At 48.9% G+C, this 24,094-nt stretch overlaps 1 protein-coding gene across 4 annotated transcripts in view; it reads right to left on the bottom strand.

Annotated features, from left to right (window-relative positions):
- LOC123761786 (xaa-Pro aminopeptidase 3) overlaps positions 1-24,094 on the bottom strand; it is a 154,178-nt gene that overhangs the window by 23,353 nt on the left and 106,731 nt on the right. For 3 of the 4 annotated variants that reach the window (XM_069330499.1, XM_069330497.1, XM_069330498.1), the window contains one exon: positions 22,891-23,011. The exons of the other annotated variant lie outside the window; for it this stretch is intronic. In XM_069330499.1, coding sequence (XP_069186600.1) covers positions 22,891-23,011 — 121 coding nt within the window. The remainder of the gene's footprint in view (positions 1-22,890; positions 23,012-24,094) is intronic. 4 annotated transcript variants of the gene reach the window in all.

Genomic DNA, 24,094 nt, shown 5'->3' with positions numbered 1-24,094 from the left:
CCAGGGAGGGGGGTGTTGTGTTGCGTAGATAGATGTGCAGCGGTTGTAGTGACGTCATGTTTGTTTCCTTGTTTTTGATTGGGGAGTTCTGTTTGCTAGTTCAGCTTTCAGTTTGCAATTTTTGACCATCAGTAGTTTGTTTTGGAATTCCTACCTTTCTGGGTGCCTGATCTAGTAGATGGCGGACAAAGATTGCTTTTCAATTACACGGGGGGTGTCTTTAGGCCATTGCTCCTCGTGCCTCTTCTTGAGGGGGGCCAGGTTCTGGCTCTGGTCTCCGGTAGGCCTTGAACTCCATTGGTTGAATGTTGCCACGGTCTAATATATGCACATCAGCCTGGTATAGCTCTGGGGAACCGAAGGGGCTCTTCACAGTAAACACCCCCAAAACGTGAGCTCACATGCCAAGCAGTCACATGTAAACAAACTGCAGCGCTGCCCTGGTAGCCAGGTGGGATAGCGCCCACCGAAATGCAAGATAGCCACCACAAATTAAATGCGTCCAATGAAAAGAAGTGGAAATCATGCCTGCAACTTGGGGGAAACAAAGCAGATGAAAAGGAGGGACAACCCCCTCCTCACCCAGAAGACACTTGCCCCAAGCAGGGGCAAATACCCCCAGAACTGCGAGCTGGCTTCCCCATAGCCCCAGAGAACCCCCAACAGAGGCCCCGGGGCAGAGCCGCCCTCCATGCCCACCACCCTAGATAAAAGGCAGAGTCCAAGAGCAAGCCAACTAGAAGGTAGCCTGCTGGTAAGGCTCAGAAGTCTTGGCGGGAGGAGCAAGCTCAAAGGCCTGTGTCTCCGCAATGAATAGGGCAGCTCCCCCCTGAAACTGCCCGAGTCTCATCCCCAACTAAACCCCGCCCTAACCCTGAAACCCTCAAATGGTAGTAAGCTGGCAGGAGAGGAGGGAGGAGCTGTGGAACCACAACAGCAGGGAACTGACCCAGGGGCGCAGACTGAACCAAGGCCGAAGCGACCAATGCCCCCAAGTCCGACCTTACTGCAACAACCAAAACCAACGATGCAACGCAGACGCTGCCTGACCCTGAAAAACTCCCGAGGAAGAATGGGTGAATTGGAATACGAGCTGGGAACACGTCTCCCAAGACTCCGAGTTGTAGGTGTCACCAACCCAACAGGCAGCATGATAGAGGCAAAACAGGTGACTGTCACCCTGAGACAAGGGCAATGAACAACCTTCAACCTCGCACAAGGCAAGATGGGACTTGGAAAATGCATCCATGGGTCCCAAGCCCCGATGGGGTTTTCCAGGGACCGTAGGGGGTTCAGCCTATGGAAAGCCCAGGCAATGGTGCTGCAAAGCCAGATAAGCCCTTGTATGAGAATGTCATCAAGAGGGAATAGGGCTATAACTGGATCCCTGAGAGGTGTACAAGCATGGGGGCCTAAAGGAGGGCCACCAAAATACCTTAGGGGGTCACTAATAGTCTGACAGACCTCCTTCAAGCAATAAACAATAAGAAAAGAAAAAACCCACAGAAGCACAACCACCACAGGAGGAACAGGGAACATGGCTGCCGCGTTGGTAGGTGTGCTGCACAACACCTCGCCGCCCCAAACTAGCAACAAAAACAATTCCTACCCAAGGCCAAACAAAGGCCACTAAACCCCAGCTGGCCCAAAGGGCGGGGCAACTGCAGGGCAGCAGGAAACTCTACGGAAGTGAAGCACATAAGTCCTAGGGAAGGGAAAACCTAGATCCCAAGGGTAGTACTCAGAGAGCACACAGGGAAGGCAGCCCTAAGTGCATGCATCCCTCAGTACATTATGTTACTCCTGGTCACCTCGCCACAAACAGCAGGAAACACCACAAGGCCACAAAATCCCACTAGAATCTGAGGCCAGAGTCGATAACCACTCCAGAGCGCTTCAGTCATGAACTAAGGTGTGAGTAGCCTGTGCATAGGTCTGGGGCTTTCCCCTCCCCCTCCCGAGAAGGGGAGGGTTGAGCGGACAAGCCGTGCGGTAGTAGTGAATGATGTTTGCTTGTTTTTGTTTCCCTTTAGGGAATTCTGTTTCTCTGTTTGGTCTTGGGTTTTTGCAATTTCCTACTATGTGGGGTTTGTTTTGAGATGCCTACCTTTATGGGTGCCTAACCCTGGTTGATAGTAGACAAGGAATACCACAAATACAAATGGGGGTCTCCTTAGGCCATTGCTCCCTGTGCCTCTCTGAGGAGGCCAGGTTCCAGCTCTGGTCCCCGGTAGGCAGAACTCCATTGACTAAAGCCCCAGACTAATGTAGTGCATATCAATCCTATAGCTCCAGGGAGATGAATGGGCTCCCCCTACACAAAACCAGCATTGAATGTAACGAAACGCCATTTTCTGGGTTGAACACCGGAGATGCCCTGAAGCTAATAGACTGATATCCATTATATTAGTCTAGAGCATCAGTTAATTACAGTTTTGAGCCTACCAGGAACCACGACCCAGTACCTGGTTCCCTCAGAGAGGCGAAGGGAGCTTTTGAACTCTCCACTTTGTGACAGAATAGTCATGTCTGCCATCGACCAGGGGTATCACCCAGAAAGGCTTGGGTAGGTGCCAAGGTGAAAAACCCAAAGAGAAAGCCGGCAATGCAGCAATCGATGCAAGAGCCCCTGAGGCCGAACCCAGCGATCACGAGAGGTTGAAGGGACGTCCCCAAAGGATTCAAAACAGTCGCTGAAGCAAGACCCGACCCAGCGGGTAAACTAGCGTGGCAAATTTCAGACAACCGCACAGCTGCTCATGCAACTGCTGGGTGACCCGGGACCACCTCCCCAGAAACAGCTGAAGGTGGGATTGCAGCCGCAGCAACACCCCAGGAGGGAGTGACATGGGAGCGGTCTGAGAGTCCCACACAAGGCCCAACTAGGTCCAAACCAGGGACAGAACCAGATGGAACTTCCACCAGCTCATCAGGAACCCAAACCTGGCAAACTGGGAAAGAACCACCCCTCTGGTGAGCAAATGAGTAAACAAGCAGACGGGCTGGGAGCCCACACCAACCAGTCCTCAAAGTAGGCCAATACCCGAACACCTGGCAGATATAGATGGGCCACCACGAACCGGGTAAGATGCGGAAAATGCGAGGTACCAGAAGTGGCCAAAGGAAAGGCAAGGAAGATGAGAAGCATGCCACCCCACTATGGAACCTAACCAGTCCCTGAACCCCCAGATGAAGCGGAACGTGCCAACATGCGTCCTAGAGGGCCAGAGACACCACCCAACAACCCAGCCCAAAAAGAAGCCGGATCTGGGACAGAGAGGTCTTCCAGAAGGAGGGACAAGGAATCCAGCGAGACAGACAGGCCAAATCTAGAAGAAACAAAAGAACCGCAGTTCCATCTCGGGACTGGAACAAGCAGGAGAACCCACACGAGGGATGAGAACGTTTCGATCACGCCCAAGCGCACCAACTTCAAGATGATCCGACGGAGCGAAGGGGAAGAAACCTGCCCCGCCAACCCCAAACCCCCCAGAGGAGGAGGAACCCTCCTCCTCCTTAGGAGAAAGGAACCTCCAAAACCTCCAAATGAACAAAAAACCAGCGTTGAATGTAATGAAACGCCATTTTCTGGGTGAGCCCCGGAGGCTCCCTGGAGCTTATCGGGATAATGTGTGTTATGTTAGACCGGGACATTAGCTAAGGAGTTCAGACCTACCAGGGACCAGCGCCAGAACCTGGCCCCTTCAGAGAGGTTTCAGGGAGCAATGGCCCTGGAAAACCCCATATGGTTGGGGGTTTTCCTTATCTGCCATCGACCGGGGTTAGGCACCCAGAAAGGTAGGCGTAACAAAACAAACCCCACATGGTAAGAAACTACAACAAAAACCGAACAGAGAGGTAGAAAACTCCCTACAATCCCAAGGAAACAAGCAAACAAGCAAACATCACACTTTACTGCCGCGCCGATCGTCCGCGCAGCCCTCCCCACCCCGGGAGGGGGAGGGGGGAGCCCCGGACCTACCGCGCCGGCTGCCAAGCTCCAGTTCGGAAGCTAAGCGTCAACCAACGTGAAAAAAACGCCGACCGGTGGGAGGGAGGGTTTCCAGGGAGCCTCCGGGGCTCACCCAGAAAATGGCGTTTCATTACATTCAACGCTGGTTTTCTGTGGGGAGCCCCTACGGCTCCCTGGAGCTTCATACCCAAAGAGAAGGAAAAGAAAGGGCTAACCCGGGAGGCGGCCGCCACAAACTCTGCAACGCAAAGCCAAGACAACCGGTCGCAAACCTGCGACCCAAGGCAACAAGAACGCCCAAGAACAGACGCACACATGGATGGGCGGCCAAAAACCTGTGCGACCCACAATTCCCTGCGCCCGAAATGAGCCCGAGACGTCACCAACACAGCAGCAATTGCTGCAAACGTCTGAACAGCACGGGCGCAAAGACAGACCGCAGTAAGAAGGAAAACACTGCGGACGACCCGGGAGACCCGAGCCCTGAAAACAGGGAACGAAGGAACCGGATCAACCACAGCGCATCCCCAGGCACGGTACGCCGGCAACAGCAAAAAGCACAACTGGACAACACAGGACGCACCCCCCGGCCAAACCAAACAAGTACCAATACCCCAAGAACCCCTCCGGAAAGCAGCCGTCTCGACCGTCGCCAGGACAGAGAAAGGCTGCACACCAATAAAGCTACCACCAGTACCAAAGAGGAGGAAACTGAAACCGAAGGGGCTACCACAAACTGAGGGGAAGAGAAGAAGGCACCCTGAACAAGGACCAGGATGGCTCAGGCGACTCATGAGCAGGCCGGAGGGGAAACAAAACGCGAGAAGACGTAATAAACGTCATACAGTCTCCAAGACGAAGCTCGCAGGTGGGACACCGTCAACAAAGCCACCTGAACACCATAGAGATGGCGATACCTGCGTCAAAATACCAGACGCGAAGAGCCAAAGAGAAGGCCGAACCAGTCACGGACAGGACCGATTCGGCCTGCTGAAAGAGGCGAAGCCTCAGGAAAAACGCCCCGGGTACGGACACCTATCAAGCAGCGTCTGAAAAGAAGGCCGGGCCGGCCACAGTGGAACCATAAGGACTGTTCTCGTGGGAATGGGCTGCAACTGAGCCAGAACCCGAAGCAACAGCTGGACCGGGAGAAGAGGTACAGGTACCCCCCACCTCGACCAGGCCTGCCGAAAGCCTCCACCGTGAAGTCCTCGCAGGTGGGAAGGGCGCCACAAAACGGGCGACGCCTAGACCACGCCGACCCGAAGACGTCCATGGCCATGAGTCCATAAGCCCAACAGAGCCAACAAAACGCATCGGCGACGACTGGCCAACCCATGAAGAGGAATGAACCGAGACAGCTGTCCACCAGGACGCAGGACACACCCCGGACACGAACCACACGGTTAACCAAACCCCCTGTGGTTCCGGCAAGAACCACCGGAGAACAGTCCAAACAGAGCTGAATGGTAGAGTACCTAGTGACCCAAACCCTCCGAAGCGCAAACCAGACAGCCATGAACACCTGAACCGGGCTGTGAGCCCGACGGACAGACAGACTCCATCAACCTCGGCCGACCTGGTGAGCACTGGTTACAAAGCCCCAGCCGAGAGACGACCCGTCCGTGAACACATCGAGCGAAGGCTCGGGGAGCCGCCAAGGCACGGAACCCCGAAAACCCCAAAGAGGAAGCTGGTGACGCAGCACCAACACCAGATCCCCAGAGGAACCCAAGGAATGCAAGAGGCGGAAGTGGAGTCTCCGTAGGAACCAACCGACGCCGGAGCCAAACCCGACTCCGCGGGCAGACAAGCACGCCGAAGTGCAAACTCCCGCACAACCGCCCAAGCAACCGCTGAGCAACCCGGGACCCCCTCCTGAACAGCCAAAGGCGGGACCACAGCCACAGTAACACTTCTGGAGGGAAGACAATGAGGGGCCCAAGAGCCTGAAACAAGGCCCAGGTCCGAACCCGGGACGGAAACAGAAGGTAAAACCTCCAGATCACCAGGAAACCAAACCCAGCGATCTGGAAAGAACCATCCCCTGGCGAGCAGACAAGCGGACTGACTGGGAGCCCACTCCAGCCAGTCGTCGAGGTAGGCCAGACACCGAATCTCAGACGCAGACAGGGCACTAAGATCCGGTAAAGATGCAAAGAGTATACAAAGTGCCCTTCACAAAATAGGGAATGCAATAAAAACAGCAAACCTGAAGCCCCACCACCAAAGCATTGTATGACAATCATATGAAGACATATTATGACATATGACAATCATCATATGACAATATGACAATTATAATCAAAGCATTATATGACAAAGAGTGCTGGGAAGACGGGACACCACGAGAGTAGCTCTCATCCTGTAACTACACTTAGGTAAGTACACATAGGTAATTACCAACCGTGCTAGCCCCAGAAAAACTGGAGAGGAACGTGCCAAGAAGTGACCTGGAGGTCCAGGTCCACCATCCATGCACCCGGCCCTAACAGAATCCGAACAGGAGACAACAGTCCTCCGAGCAGGGCAGAGGATCCAGGGCGCAGACGGAAGTAGTCCAGAAGAACTGCAGACTGGAAAAGCCCATGACTGCAAAGAGCAGACGGGAAAAACTCATGACTGCAAAGAGCAGACGGGAAGCCCAGAAGGATGGGGCGGATCGACCACACCCCACGCACCCACGAAGAGGAAATGACGAAGCGCAGGGAAGAAGCCCACCCCGCCAGCTCTGAACCCCCCCCCAAGGGGGAGAAGCCGTCCTCCGACGCCAGCAGAGGCCGGAAGACAACCCAAAGCGCCCACCAACAGCGGGACCAAGCGAGAGGCAACAGAGCAAGCTGCTCCCCCAGCGCCCAGTCAACAGAGAAGGGAACAGAACCCCTTCAGAAAGAAAAAGTACACTACCGAAGTCATGAGGAGAGACTACGGGAATGAAACCACACTTCGCTGGAAGAGGAAGTGAGGGGAGACCTGATCACCACATACAAGATACCCAAGGGAATCGACAGGGTTGAGAAGGACAGGATATGTAACACAAGGGGCACACGCACTAGGGGACACAGGTGGAAACTGAGTACCCAAAAGAGCCACAGATAGAATTAGTTTTTTTTTTTTTTTTTTTTTTTTTTGAGTGTCAGAAAGGGAACGGGAAAGCACTAAGAAGTAATGTGGCGACTCCTCACACAAGTAACGAGGCTGACCCCCATACAATGTCACATGTAGACATGACAGAGCCCAAGAGGCACAGGAACCGATACACCGGTTCTGTTCTGTTTTGGCTGCAAAGAAAAGGCGATAACATCTAGGTCAGAAAGAGCTGTAGAAGAAGCTAAAGTAGTAGATAAAATTGTTGGCCTCGTGGAAGGTCTTACAAACAGAGAGAATGTGTGCGACTACAGGAGAATAGGCAGGTACGTAAAAGGGAAAGATCGACCTTTGAGGATCACCCTAAACGGTGCCAAACAGATGGAAGAAGTACTAAGGAATGCTAGAAAATTGCAAAGGGATGAGGATGGGAAAGGGTGGTCGTTAAGACGAGATCTTTCAAAAGAAGATAGAGAGAAGCTGAAACTGAACCTCGCCGAGGCAAAACATTTAAATGAGAGCAGGAATGAAGAAGAAATAAATTCTTTTTTCTACAAAGTGATAGGGGTAGGCAAACCAGTAAAGTGGTACATAAAGGCAAACCAACAAAATCAATAGAGAGAGGGGGAGTGAAGAATAAGGAGAGGGGGAACAAGTTCCTGAAGATTGCATACACCAACATAGATGGAGTGAGATCGAAGATACTGGAGTTAAGTGATGTAATACAGCTGCAGACACCAGACATTGTTGCACTCACGGAGACAAAACTTGAAGATGTAATTTTAAATGAGGTCATATTCCCAAGGGGCTACTCAATTTGGAGACGGGACAGAAAAATTAGGAAAGGCGGTGGCGTTGCTGTGCTGGTAAAAGAACACCTAAAGGTGAAGGAAATAATGACTGCCAATCCACAAGAAGTTGACATAATAGCACTAGAGATCTGCTATGAGGATGATAAACTAATGATGATAAATGCATATAGTCCACCGCCAAGCAGCACATGGTCAAAGGAGGAGCTAGATAGTAAACGTGAAGGTCTTATAACAATAATGAGAGAGATTATAGCGAGAGCGGATAACGATAGATCACGACTGTTGATAGTCGGTGACTTCAACTTGAAATCCATAGACTGGGAAGCATATGAAGCTAAAACAGAAGATTTTTGGACCTGTAAATTTGTAGACCTCATCCTGGAAACATTCTTGTATCAACATGTTAAACAAGCTACGAGGATGAGGGAAGGGGACGTTCCCTCCATGCTAGATTTGATATTTACCAGGAAGGAGGAAGAGATATTTGACATTCAGTACCTTCCTCCCTTGGGTAAAAGTGACCATGTCTTTTTGGGAATAAAGTATGCAATGCGTTATAAGCTGGAAGAAAATAAGGAGGTTGAAGCAGTTGAAAAACCAGACTTCAGGAGAGGACATTATGGTGACCTTAGAAATTTTTTTAGTGAGTATAATTGGACAGACTTGATGCTAGGCAAGGAAGTGAATGAGATGTATGGCAAGTTTTGTGAAATATATGATAAAGGCACAAAAAAATTTATACCAAAACAGAGATGCAGAACTAGGAAACAGGATTGGTTCAATAGAAATTGCGAGAGGGCTAGAGACCGAAAGACACAAAAATGGAATCAATACAGGAAGAGGCCGAACCCCCAAACATACCAGCGATACAAAGATGCGAGAAACAATTATACAGCAGTAAGGAGAGAGGCAGAAAGAAATTTTGAAAAAGGGATAGCAGATAAATGTAAAACAGAACCGGGCCTATTCTACAAATTCATAAACAACAAATTGCAGGTAAAGGATAATATCCAGAGGTTGGAAATGGGAAACAGATTCACGGAAAATGAAAAGGAAATGTGTGAAACATTAAATGAAAAGTTCCAAAGTGTGTTTGTACAAAATGAAATCTTCAGAGAACCAGACACAATAAGAATTCCAGAGAACAACATAGAGCGGATAGAGGTGTCTAGAGATGAAGTGGAAAATATGCTAAAGGAGCTCGGGAGGAACAAAGCAGCTGGCCCAGATGGCGTTTCACCATGGGTTCTGAGAGAATGTGCATCTGAGCTCAGCATTCCACTTCACCTGATCTTTCAGGCATCCCTGTGTACAGGAATCGTAGCAGACGTGTGGAAACAGGCTAACATAGTTCCAATCTACAAAAGTGGCAGCAGGGAAGACCCCCTCAATTATAGACCTGTATCATTGACAAGTGTAATAGTGAAAGTATTGGAAAAGCTAATCAAAACTAAATGGGTAGAACACCTGGAGAGAAATGATATAATATCAGACAGACAGTATGGTTTTCGATCAGGAAGATCCTGTGTATCGAATTTACTCAGTTTCTATGATCGGGCCACAGAGATATTACAGGAAAGAGATGGCTGGGTTGACTGCATCTATCTGGACCTAAAAAAGGCTTTCGACAGAGTTCCACATAAGAGGTTGTTCTGGAAACTGGAAAATATTGGAGGGGTGACAGGTAAGCTTCTATCATGGATGAAAAATTTTCTGACTGATAGAAAAATGAGGGCAGTAATCAGAGGCAATGTATCGGAATGGAGAAATGTCACAAGTGGAGTACCACAGGGTTCAGTTCTTGCACCAGTGATGTTTATTGTGTACATAAATGATCTACCAGTTGGTATACAGAATTATATGAACATGTTTGCTGATGATGCTAAGATAATAGGAAGGATAAGAAATTTAGATGATTGTCATGCCCTTCAGGAAGACCTGGACAAAATAAGTATATGGAGCACCACTTGGCAAATGGAATTTAATGTTAATAAATGTCATGTTATGGAATGTGGAATAGGAGAACATAGACCCCACACAACCTATATATTATGTGAGAAATCTTTAAAGAATTCTGATAAAGAAAGAGATCTAGGAGTGGTTCTAGATAGAAAACTATCACCTGAGGACCACATTAAGAATATTGTGCAAGGAGCCTATGCAATGCTTTCTAACTTCAGAATTGCATTTAAATACATGGATGGCGATATACTAAAGAAATTGTTCATGACTTTTGTTAGGCCAAAGCTAGAATATGCAGCTGTTGTGTGGTGCCCATATCTTAAGAAGCACATCAACAAACTGGAAAAGGTGCAAAGACATGCTACTAAGTGGCTCCCAGAACTGAAGGGCAAGAGCTACGAGGAGAGGTTAGAAGCATTAAATATGCCAAAACTAGAAGACAGAAGAAAAAGAGGTGATATGATCACTACGTACAAAATAGTAACAGGAATTGATAAAATCGACAGGGAAGACTTCCTGAGACCTGGAACTTCAAGAACAAGAGGCCATAGATTTAAACTAGCTAAACACAGATGCCGAAGAAATATAAGAAAATTCACCTTCGCAAATAGAGTGGTAGACGGTTGGAACAAGTTAAGTGAGAAGGTGGTGGAGGCCAAGACCGTCAGTAGTTTCAAAGCGTTATATGACAAAGAGTGCTGGGAAGACGGGACACCACGAGCGTAGCTCTCATCCTGTAACTACACTTAGGTAATTACACTTAGGTAATTACCGATCTTGACAAAGAGTGCTGGGAAGACGGGACACCACGAGCGTAGCTCTCATCCTGTAACTACACTTAGGTAATTACTTAGGTAATTAATTACCTGTTGACGGACGGTTGAGAGGCAGGACCAAGGAGCCAGAGCTCAACCCCCACAAGCACAACTAGGTGAGGACATATATTGTAAAAGCACAAGCCGCCGACTAGTGGCAAAGAGCACTACGCCGGCCAGGCAAAGAAGGCACAAAACTGCATCAAAAGGCCCACCTCGACAGCAAAACCACAAAGTCCCAGCACAACCACAACATGTGCCAAGACCCAAAAAGCTCAGTCTGCAAGCCAGGAAGACCCCGGAACCCCAAAAGGCAGAACCGGGTCACACGAGGAAACAAAGTCCCCTGAACCCACAAAAGGGGGCCCAAGAGGAAGAAACCTCCAGAACGAAACCAAGGAACCCAAAGGAACCCAGAATCGAACCAGGGGGAGCCCAAACCACCACATTTGCCGGCGGAGAACACCACTAAAAGGCAAAGCACAGACCCCAGCAGAACGCCCGGGGAAAACGGTCCCAACAGACCGAAAACCGAGGGGCAAGGTGTGGGAGCAAGCATACCAGCCAGGGGCACTGAGCCTAAACCCAGAGGCTCAGACCCAAAATCAACACCCAAACGTTCCCAGAGGAACAGGCAACGGCAAGAAAACACCAGAAAACAAAGAAACGACAACAGGAGAACAAAAACCCTGCAAATTTTTTGAAAACTCACCAGAGACGCTCGCTCGCACACCCAGACGCATGTAAACAAACCGCAACGCCGCCCTGGTGGCCACGCCGGGAAACCGGCAGACGAAAATGGCCGCCAGCAGGGGCTGTGACTGACGCTTAATACACAAAAACACGCCAGCAAATGTGGGAAGCTAGCAGACTGGAAGGGCGAAAAACGACGCCCAACAGCAGAAAAACCCCTGAAGGGGCAAAACCGCCCCAGAACTGCTAGTAGGCATCCCCCACAGCCCCGGGAACCAACAACAGAGGCCCCGGGGCAGAGCCGGCCTCCAAGCCCTCCGCCCTTAAAGAAAAGCAAGAGCCCATGGGAAAGGCAACAAGAAAGGGCCGCTGGTAAGACCCAGAAGCCTTGGCAGGAGGCACAGGCTCAAACCTCCGTCCCCAACCCGAACGGGGCATCCCCCGAAAACCGCCCGAGTCTCTGCCGCAACTGAACCCCGCCCCGACCCAGAAACACGCAGACGGTCCGGAGCCGGGAACATGGAGAGAAAGGGGCGAGCAGCACCAAACCAAACGGGGCGGCCACGGGGCATTCGAGTGGGAAACCAACCTAGCATGTTGCAGCAACCTAACATAGCTTGCAACACGGATGCCGCCTGTACTCTGAACAGTAATAACATCAGGAGAGTACTGGAGAACAAGCAGAGAATCACTCGCAAGACTCCGGGTCAAGGTGTCAGTGACCCAACAGGCAGCATGACGGAGGTAAAAATGGCGACTGTCACCCGGAGACAAGGGAACAGCAACCAACGATCCCGTACAAGACGGGTTGGAACCCGGAAGACACATTCAATGGTCCCCCGAGCCCAGACAGGGGTTTCCAGGGCCCGTAGGGTAACAACTATGGGAAGCCCGGGCAAGGTGTTGCTAACCGGTTAAGAAACCCAAACATAACAAGAGGGTAGATTATAGCACTGAAAACCCCCGAGACGTGTATAAGCACGGGGGCCTAGCAGAGGGCCGCCAAACACTACCAGTGGAACTATAACCACCTTAGGCAGACCCCCACCAAGCAAGAAAATGAAAAACAAAAGAAAAACCCCGCAAAAGTACACCGTCTCCAGAGGTAACAGAAACCGGCCGCCGCTTAGGTGGCAGGCTGCGCAACACCTTGACGCCCTAACCAGCACAATACCAATCCCTACCCAGGGCCAAACAAGGGCCCCAAGCCCCAGCTGGCCCCAAGGGCGAGGCAAATGCCGAGCAGCAAGAACCTCTACGGGAATGGTTCCCGAACGCCCCAGGGAAGATAACCCTGTAACGCAAGGGCAGTACTCACAGGGCGCTTAGGGAAGTCAGCCACTAAGCACATGCAGCCCCGGCACTGATGAAGTACTCCTGGCCACCGCACACCACAACACACGGCAGTGAACGCCACACAAGGCAAACACCGCCTAGGAAACTGAGGTCAGAGAAGCGTCAATCCCGGTTGACATTAGCGAACGAACTGGAGCTTGGCAGCCGGCGCGGTAGGTCCGGGGCTCCCCCCTCCCCCTCCCGGGGTGGGGAGGGCTGCGCGGACGATCGGCGCGGCAGTAAAGTGTGATGTTTGCTTGTTTGCTTGTTTCCTTGGGATTGTAGGGAGTTTTCTACCTCTCTGTTCGGTTTTTGTTGTAGTTTCTTACCATGTGGGGTTTGTTTTGTTACGCCTACCTTTCTGGGTGCCTAACCCCGGTCGATGGCAGATAAGGAAAACCCCTAACCATATGGGGTTTTCCAGGGCCATTGCTCCCTGAAACCTCTCTGAAGGGGCCAGGTTCTGGCGCTGGTCCCTGGTAGGTCTGAACTCCTTAGCTAATGTCCCGGTCTAACATAACACACATTAGCCCGATAAGCTCCAGGGAGCCGTAGGGGCTCCCCACAGAAAAGGAAGGAACCTCAAAATGAACCTTTTAAGGGACCTCCAAATGAAAAAAAACGACCACCAGAACCAAAGAAGCAGAAACCCAAGTGCCGGAGGAGAGCATGAACCTCCCCAACCCGACCCCTAGAGGCCAAAGCCAACAAAAACAAGGCCTTCCAGAAGTAATCTTGAATTGAAGGGGCCACAACAAATTGAGGAGAGGAGAGAAAAGAGAACACCTAATCCAAAGACCAGGATGGTTCAGGCAGCGCAAAAGGAGGCCGGAGGTAAAAAATGCACATGAGAGCTTGCGGAACGGAGCAAAGTGACATCCACCCCGAACACAAGCCGAAGCGGCTACGTTAGCGCTACACGATCAGAAGCGACAGTATTCAGCATTAGGTGCCAGTCCTGAAAAAGGTAAGAGAGAAAGTACAAAACAACATGATCAGAAATGGATGACAAGCTATGAAGAGAAAGGAAATGGCAAAAAGAATGCCAGGAGTCACCGAGAGGAAGATGGCAGGTGGGACACAATCAAAGAAAAGAAACCACCTGATCACCATACAAATGTGATACACTCGCGTCATAAACACCAAATGTGAAACGCAGAAGAGTAGGGCAAACCAGCAAGGTACCTCACTGGCCTGACCTGATGAAAGAAGCTGAGCCTTGGAAAAACTCCAGGGTTCATACACTGAATAAGCAGCGCATGAAACCAAGGCTGGGCCGGCCACCATGGAGCCAGGAGAATCACCCCCCACCCCCAAAAGGATTCGAGCCTCACTAGAACCTGAAGCAACAGCTGGACCAGGGTAAAGCGGTAAAGGAACCCCCACCTCGACCAACCCAGGCGGAAAGCATCTACCACGAACACTTTGCAGTCAGGGAAGGCTGCCAAACATGTCGGAAGGCGCTAAGACCAAGCCGACGTAAACATGTCCACGTCCGGGTGCTCAAACGTCTGACAAAACCAACTGATGGAGTCGACGCTGACCGTCCACTCCGGGGACAGAGGAAAGAACTGCATCAGGCAGTCCGCCAAGACGTTGGACACCCCCCGGATGTGAACGGCACAGAGAGCTAAGCCTCGAGAACCACTTTAAGAGACACTCAAAGTGCCCGGCCCCAAAGAGCCGTGGACTGAAGCAACCCAGCAACCCCCCCGGTTCTGACAATAAACCACTGGGGAGCAGTCCCAATAGAACCTGATAACAGAGCCCCGAGTGACCCAAATCTGCAACTGCAAAAGCTACACCACTGCGAACTCCCACACTGTGCTGTGAGCCTGATGGAACAACGGACCCCAACGACTCTGACCAGCCTAGTGAGCACTGGTCACAAAACTCCACCCGAGGTACGAGGTGTTTATGATGACATCGAGCAAGGGAAACAGGTAAACGCCAAGGCACTGAACCCCGAAAAACCCGAAGAGGAAGCCGACGACACAGCAACCGATGCAAGGCCCCCGGGGGAAGAACCCACTGATCGCGAGAGCGGCAGAAGGGACTGCTTCAAAGGAACCAGAACAGCCTCCGGAGCCAAATCCGGCTCAGCGGAAAAAACCAGCAAGGCGAAGTTCAGACTCTTGCACAGCTACTCGAGCAACCAACGAGTGACCTGGGACCCCTCCAAGAAAAGCCGAAGGTGGGACCGCAGCCACAGCAACGCTGCAGGAGGAAGGGACACAGATGATGACCTTGAATCCCAGACCAGGCCCAGCCAAGTCCGAACCTGGGACAGAACCAAATGGGACATTCTCCAGATCACCAGGAACCCAAACCCGGCGAGCTGGGAAAGAACCAAATCCCTGGCAGCAGACCGGCTGGGAGACCAAACCAGCCAGTTGTCGAGGTAAGCCAACACCCGACCACCTAACAAATGAAGACGGGTCACCACGACCCGGGTAAGATGCGTAAAAATGCGAGGAGCCAGAATCAGCCTGAATGGAAGACAACGAAAGAGGTAAGCCTGATGCCCGACCACGAACCTAACCATTCACTGAAACCCGGGTGAACAGGAACATGCCAATACGAGTACTTGAGGTACAGGGACATCATCCAAGCACCCAGATCGAGAAGAAGCCGGACCTGGGACTGAGTGAACAAACTGAGTGGTCAACCAAAAGGAGGGGCAAGGAATCCAACGGTTCAGACGGGACAAGTCCAGAATGAACCAAAGATCTGCACAGTCCCGTTTCAGAACCGGGAACATGCGAGAAACCCACTTGAGGGACGAGGACGTTTCAACCACGCCCAAGCGCACAAACACCAAGATAACCTGACAAAGCGACGGGAAGGAAGCCTGCCCCACCATCCCCAAACCCCCCAGGAGGAGGAGGAGCCACCCAATGCCACTGAAGGACAGATGACACCACCCAAAATGCCCACAAATCGTGGGACTAAGCATGGGAAAACAGAGCTAGCTGCCCCCCATCGCCCCATCAATGGGGCGACCCGCGAAAAGGCCAATGCGACCCCCGAGAAGCCAACCTTCGAGCAGATCGAGCACTGCACTGACCAGACGAAGAAGGGCCCCGGAGGAAACACCAGCGCAAAATCTGGCACCAAGGGGCTCACCTCGAGTTACCAACACCCGAGCCCTGGCATGACCCCTCTGGAAAGAGCAAGAACAACCCCCTCCCCTAGCCCCAGAGCACCAACAAATCAGAAATAGGATGGCAACTGGAGGACATCACCGTCAAAAGCAGTCACAATGGAGTCCGAAAACAACAACAGACAAGACTGAGGAGTCAGGGAACCCTGAGCCCTGGCACGATCCCTCTGGGAAGAATCCCCCCCTTCCCCCCGGAGAACCAACAAATCCGACATCGGACGACAACTAGCAGAAGCTGTCTGCAGATACTGCCCAACTGCAGACTCTGCAAACAGCAAGAGACAGAAAGGAGAGGAAAACCTAACAGGCAGGGTCCCAGGCAGATTCCATGGAAGTAGCGAGCACCGCCTGCCGACACACAAGACGAGAAGCATAAAACAGAAATACAGTGGGACCTCGACATACGATTGTCCCTACTTACGATAATTTCGAGTTACGATGTCAATTTCATCGAAAAATGCGACTCGACATCCGATGGTGTCGTCGACTTCCGATATTTGTTGGTACACATTCAGGTCGACCGAGCGCGTGGTTCCCGGTCACGTGGCCGATCTGCCTCAGTTTACTACAGCTGCCTGCTTAGTGATGATCGCGCCTATAAGAAATTCCACTTTTGTGGTTATTTTTTGCATTTTGAACATTAAAGTAATTATTATATATCACGCCATGAGTCCCAGGAAAGTCAGTGGTAAGACTCAACATATGAAAACCCATGTAAGGATGACCATAGAGCAGAAACAAGAGTACAGAATGTCTCTTCCTCAACAATTAAGAAAATGTGTGCAGCATGGGAAGAGTTGCAAACCTTTGCTGAAACGACTCACCCAAATCAAGCTGCAGTAAGTCGTTGCCTTAACCTATTCAATGACACTGTGATGCATCTTTACAGACACATGTTAAAACGAAGGGAAAAACAAATGTCTCTTGACAAATTTGTAGTGAGACAATCAAGCACTGAACCACAACCAGGTTCTAGTGGTGTTCAGGCAAAACGTAGGAGAGTACCCCAGAGAAAACATCACTGCCTGATGTGATAATGGAAGGGGACTCCCCTTCCAAACAGTAACAACTCTCCTCCCCCCTCATCACCATCTTCCATACGCCATCAAGAGCCCTCCATAAAGGTAAGAGAAACTTAGGTACTGTATTGTAGATAGAAAAAAACATTGTATTCAGTATAAAATGTATTTATATGTTAATATTTTGGAGGGTGGGGAATGGATTAATTCAATTCCCTTTATTTTTTATGGGAAAAATCACTTCGACTTACGATCCGTCTCTGGGAACGGATTCGCATCGTAAGTCGAGGCCCCATTGTACTGCAACCCACAGAATCGGCGCGAACAGCTTCAGCAGAGCAGATGATGCACGTACCAGTGAGACCAAAGCACCGGACCCAGGAACAGCCCCAAGCACCTCTACATCCTCCTTAAGCCAATCTGAGCACAGCTCAAGGAGGGAAAAGAACAGCAAGACCGATGCCAATAGGCCACGAGCGCGCAAGTCCTCAGCAATCAGTGCAGCCGAAACAGAGGGAACCTGCACCATGCCAACATCCCAAGGAAGGGCAGGGGTGAACAAGCATGCACTGAGGTGCTCAAATTCATCCCCCATCCCCCATGTGGTCCCCACCTGAACCACTGTCCCAGCCTCAGACCACTCCAGCATGCGGGATCGACAGAACGTATGCTAAGCCTCCACCGACAAAACAGGGCAGTCTGCTAGCCAGGACAACTCTGGAACCTCATAACAAACCAAGTGAGGAAACAAAGATCTAAACCTGAATGAAGAAGGATCTATCAAGGAGGCATAATCTAGGTTGCGCAGTAGGTAAGCCGCAATGGCTTCCCGCATCTCATGAAGTGCGGAAACGGGAAGCCGAAAACCTTTGGAAGGATGGGACCAACGGACTCAAAGGGACATGGAGCCGAACCCAGTGAGAGGCTGACATTAAATCCAGCTCGTACGAGGTAGGGGGAGAGGGAAGAAAACCCCTAACCCCCTGTAACAGTAAATCCCGCTCAGAGGGCACAAAAACCCAAGCAGGATCCAATGGGGCCCAAGACCCCCAAATCAGCCCCTCCACGGGAACCTCCACAGCAGAACCCTGGGCCGAGCCATCCCCGAAACCCCCGACCTCACAAGAAAAAGCCGGGCAGCCGTGAACGCAGGAAGGAGGGGGAACCACTATTCAGACCCATATGCTTTGGCAGGAGGAACAGGCTCGAGTGCCTCCGTCGCAGGAGGGGGGGGGGGGGGTAGGGGACAGCATGAACCATAGCAGGGAAAGGACAAGAGGGCGCGGACTGAACCAAGGTCAAAGCGACCAACACCCCCAAGTCCAGGTTACCTTGAGGTAATCTTGAGATGATCCCGGGGCTTAGCGTCTCAGCGGCCTGGTCCTCGAGCAGGCCTCCTTTTTGTTACACACCCCCAGGAAGCAGCTCGTAGCAACTGTCTAACTCCCAGGTACCTATTTACTGCTAGGTAACAGGGGCATCAGGGTGAAAGAAACATTTTGCCCATTTGTCTCTGCCTCCACCAGGGATCAAACCCGGAACCTCAGGACTATGAATCCGAAGCACTGTCCACCCAGCAGTGAGGTCCCTATAACCAAAACAGGGCAGCCTCAGGGTTTCCGGGTCAGCACCCAACCTAGCACGTTGCAGCACCCTAAACCTAGCGTGTAATGCCTGAGCTGCCTGCACCTGAATAGAGTCATCAGTGAACTGGGTGTACTGAAACACAAAAAAAATGACAAAACTCGCAGGAATCTGGATCGAAGATATCACCGACCCAGCAGGCAACATGATGGAGGCAGAAACGGTGAATGTCACCCTGAGACAAGGGGACAGGGCAACCTTCAAACTCGCACAAGGTGAGAGGGGGACCCAGAGGATGCATCCATCGGACCCAAGTGCCCCCGCAAGGTTTGCCAGGGTCCTTAGACGGGAAACACACTAAGGGAAGCCCCAGACAGGGTACTGCTAACCAGCACCCAAGTCAACCAAGAAAACTGCTAAAACTTGAACCCCTGGAAAGTGTCCACCCACGTGGGGGCCTAGCAGGGGACCACCAAAAACAAAAGGGGTTAACCAAAACTGAGGGCTGAACCCCCACCAGGCAGGAAACAAAAAAAAAAAAAAAAAAAGAAAAAACAGCAAGAGGACTGTGTACCCAGCCGGAACAGAGCCGGCTGCTGTGAGAGGTGAAAACTAGCTGTGCTAGTTTGCCCCTAGTTTGCCATGTGCCCCTACCAGTGCAAATTACCCCTACCCAAAGGCAAACAAGGGTGCATGAAACATCCCAGCACACTAACGGCAGTCAATCACCGAGCAGTAAAAGACCAAGCAGAGGTAGATTGCAAAGTGGCTTGTGGAAGGTGGCCCCAAGCCCCAAGGGCAGCACTTACAGGGTACCTAGGAAAAGTGACCCTAGGCATATGCAGCCTGAGTACTTGTGAAATTACTCCAGGCTCACGCATCACCAGAGAAACTGCACCACACCATAAGGCACAGAGCTGGAGAACAGGAAATAGGAGCCAGAGTCACACGACCATTGCCAATCACATCAGCTAAAGAATTGGGGTGTGGATAGCGGGCATGAGGGTCTGGGGCTCCCCTTTCCCCCTCCCGGGGACTGGGGAGCTGAGCAGACAAAGTGGCGTGGCAACGTGGCAATGTGGTGTCGTCATGCTCATTTTCGTTTGGGGAGTTCTGTCCACTAATTTGGCTTTCAGTAGAAATTTCTCCATTCACACTGACTGATGCCAAAGTCTAATATATCCATATCAGCCTGAATAGCTCCGGGGAGCCATAGGGGCTCCACCCAGAAAACACCTTGTGTCATTTTCTTCAGCTATATCTTGCTCTTGTTAGGCCCCATTTAGATTATACAGTTCAGTTTGGGTTTTATACGATAGAATGTACTAGAATACAGAATTCACTACAATGCATCCAGCATAGGACAGCAAAGTTAATTCCTCAAGTTAGACACCTTCCATATGAAGAGAGATTGAAAATGCTTAAATTACATTTTCTAGAAAAGTAAAGAGTTACGGGTGACATGATTGCCGTGTACAAGAGGATGAATGGGCATAACAAATGGGATATTAATTAGGTATTAAATATGTCAAAACATAATAGAACATGAAACAATGGATATACAGTAAATTGGATGAGTTTAGATTTAGGCAAGACCTCAGTAAATACTAGTTTGGTAACAGGATTGTGGACTTGTGGAACCAATTATAGGTAATATAATAAGACGTAGGATCCCTTGATTGTTTCAAGCATTGATTAGACATATACTGTATATCAATGAGTTTGGGTGGACATTAATAGGAGGTGCCACGTATGGGCCAATAAGCATTCTGCAGTTTCTTTGATTTTTATATTCTGACGTCCTTATGCCTGATAAACGTAGCTAACTCCTGGGGTCAACATCTTCAAAAGCTAAAATGGTATAGCAATACAGTTTTATTTCAAAGTCTGCCAAATAATTGCAGTAATGTTTAATTACTAGGGTGATAAAGTTGTTTTCAGCAAACATACAACTACAGTATGTTAAAATTATTTATAATGATAAAATTATTTATAATACTCATATCCATCTGTACATTAATTAGTAAGTCTATACGAATGAAATGATAAGAGTACATAATATGATTAGAGGATAAATTGAGGTAGTGCATGTAAAGTGCAGATTATTTACAGGTGTTCTTGCACCTTGCGCGCGCGCCCCCACCCACCCACCCACCCACCCAAACCCCCCCACCCACCCAAACCCCCCCCCCCACACACACACACACACACACACACACACACACGCACACGCACACGCACGAGGTTGAAAATGGGAAATAGATTCACGGAAGATGAAAAGGAAATGTGTGAAACACTAAACGAAAAGTTCCAAAGTGTGTTTGTACAAAATGAAATCTTTAGGGAACCAGATACAATAAGAATTCCAGAGAACAACATAGAACACATAGAGGTGTCTAGAGACGAAGTGGAAAAAATGCTCAAGGAGCTCGGTAAGAACAAAGCAGCTGGCCCAGATGGCGTTTCACCATGGGTTCTGAGAGAATGTGCATCTGAGCTCAGCATTCCACTTCACCTGATCTTTCAGGCATCCCTGTGTACAGGAATCGTAGCAGACGGGTGGAAACAGGCTAACATAGTTCCAATCTACAAAAGTGGCAGCAGGGAAGACCCCCTCAATTATAGACCTGTATCATTGACAAGTGTAATAGTGAAAGTATTGGAAAAACTAATCAAAACTAAATGGGTAGAACACCTAGAGAGAAATGATATAATATCAGACAGACAGTATGGTTTTCGATCTGGAAGATCCTGTGTATCGAATTTACTCAGTTTCTATGATCGAGCCACAGAGATATTACAGGAAAGAGATGGTTGGGTTGACTGCATCTATCTGGACCTAAAAAAGGCTTTCGACAGAGTTCCACATAAGAGGTTGTTCTGGAAACTGGAAAATATTGGAGGGGTGACAGGTAAGCTTCCATCATGGATGAAAAATTTTCTGACTGATAGAAAAATGAGGGCAGTAATCAGAGGCAATGTATCAGAATGGAGAAATGTCACAAGTGGAGTACCACAGGGTTCAGTTCTTGCACCAGTGATGTTTATTGTGTACATAAATGATCTACCAGTTGGTATACAGAATTATATGAACATGTTTGCTGATGATGCTAAGATAATAGGAAGGATAAGAAATTTAGATGACTGTCATGCCCTTCAAAAGACCTGGACAAAATAAGTATATGGAGCACCACTTGGCAAATGGAATTTAATGTTAATAAATGTCATGTTGTGGAATGTGGAATAGGAGAACATAGACCCCACACAACCTATATATTATGTGAGAAATCTTTAACGAATTCTGATAAAAAAGAGATCTAGGAGTGGTTCTAGATAGAAAACTATCACCTGAGGACCACATAAAGAATATTGTGCAAGGAGCCTATGCTATGCTTTCTAACTTCAGAATTGCATTTAAATACATGGATGGCGATATACTAAAGAAATTGTTCATGACTTTTGTTAGGCCAAAGCTAGAATATGCAGCTGTTGTGTGGTGCCCATATCTTAAGAAGCACATCAACAAACTGGAAAAGGTGCAAAGACATGCTACTAAGTGGCTCCCAGAACTGAAGGGCAAGAGCTACGAGGAGAGGTTAGAAGCATTAAATATGCCAAAACTAGAAGACAGAAGAAAAAGAGGTGATATGATCACTACATACAAAATAGTAACAGGAATTGACTAAAATCGACAGGGAAGACTTCCTGAGACCTGGAACTTCAAGAACAAGAGGTCATAGATTTAAACTAGCTAAACACAGATGCCGAAGAAATATAAGAAAATTCACCTTCGCAAATAGAGTGGTAGACGGTTGGAACAAGTTAGGTGAGAGGGTGGTGGAGGCCAAGACCGTCAGTGGTTTCAAAGCGTTATATGACAAAGAGTGCTGGGAAGACGGGACACCACGAGCGTAGCTCTCATCCTGTAACTACACTTAGGTAATTACACTTAGGTAATTACACACACACACACTTAGGTAATTACACTTAGGTAATTACACACACACACCTACAAGAGGTATGGATAACCAGACAAGTCAAGTTACCTGCCATTTTCAATGCTTAATTTAAAATACTACATATTTTGTTGTTTCAGTTAATATGAACATAATAATTATGGATCACCACAGCAGGCCTCTTGGCCCATACTAGGCAGTACCATTTAAATGAACTCCTCACTTATGTACCTATCCAGTCTATGCTTGAAATCTATAAAACTGTCTCAATAATACTAGCTTGCAGCCAACTGCTCTAATCCACACCCATATTTCCAAACCAATACTTTCCTATATCTCTCCTAAATCATTATAGTGGGTGTCCATGTCCATCAGAACTGCACATTTAGTTCAAGTAAGACTCACCAGTGCGAGTAGCTTTCCCCTTGAATAATATGAAGCTCCAGAAAGAACAGGACACTAAAAATGTAAATAACAAATTATACCGTTACCAGGTTCAACAGTAATTATGCAGCCAGGCTTCAATGGACGATTTCTTGGCACTAGAGGTGTGTCATGAACATCCATCCCAAGATAATGACTCACATGGTGTGGACAAAATCCATATGCAGCCTAAAAGACAAATATTATATTGAAGAAGTCTAAAAATAATGGTTACAAATCAATTTATGAATAGCACCTTTATTAATATTCTTTACACAATATGCCCTTATTCAAATTTTAAATTAAAAGTTACAGCTAATGTACTAACACTGTATAAACTTTTCTGAGCTACTTATTCTGCTATTCCCTGATTTGTATAGTGTATCCTTCTACTGTATCCTTCAAGTCTTATACAGAATATGACTTCAGTCAGGGAGGATGATGTACAGAATCAGTGCCACAGGTTAAGGCATCCCTGTATAGTCATATAAGTATTCTGGAGTCACTAAAGAATTTTACAAATTCAATCAGGAAAACAGAGTACAAAGATCTGTTCTTAAAATTAAATCTAATGATATCCCAAAGGCACTACTCTCGTGGAGTAGATGCTTTGCCTTTTTATTGTTTACTGATTCAACTGTTAGATAACATGGAAATAAAAGATTATTTTGGTGTATGTACTCATCTATTTGTACTGACCTATTTGTGTCTGCAGGATCAAGCATTGACTCTTGGATCCCGCCTTTCGAGCCATCGGTTGCTTACAGCAATGACCCTGGTCCTATTTCCCTATCATACCTAGTTTTAAAATTATGAATAGAATTTGCTTCCACAACCTGCTCCTAAAGTGCATTCCATTTTTCCACTACTCTCACGCTAGAAGAAAACTTACTAACATCTCTGTGACTCATCTGAGTTTCCGGCTTCCACCCATGTCCCCTCGTTCTGTTACTACAGTATTCCGTGTGAAAATTTTGTGTATGTCCACTCTGTCAATCCCCGAGTATTTTATATGTTCCTATCATATTTCCCCCTCTCCCTTCTGTTTTCTAGTGTCATAAGGCACAGTTCCTTCAGGCGCTCTTCATACCCCATCCCTCGTAACTCTGGGACGAGTCTCGTTGCAAACTTCTGAACCTTTTCCAGTTTTCTTATATGCTTCTTCAGATGGGGACTCCATGATGAGGGGGCATACTCTAAGACTGGCCTTACATAGGCTGTGTAAAGCGCCCTAAGTGCCTCCTTACTTAGGTTTCTGAATAATGTTCTAAT

Source organism: Procambarus clarkii, chromosome 24 (genome assembly GCF_040958095.1).
Source record: "Procambarus clarkii isolate CNS0578487 chromosome 24, FALCON_Pclarkii_2.0, whole genome shotgun sequence".
NCBI lineage: Eukaryota > Metazoa > Arthropoda > Malacostraca > Decapoda > Cambaridae > Procambarus > Procambarus clarkii.
The sequence above is the reverse complement of the archived record's forward strand: the minus strand, read 5'-3'. Positions and strand labels throughout refer to the sequence as shown.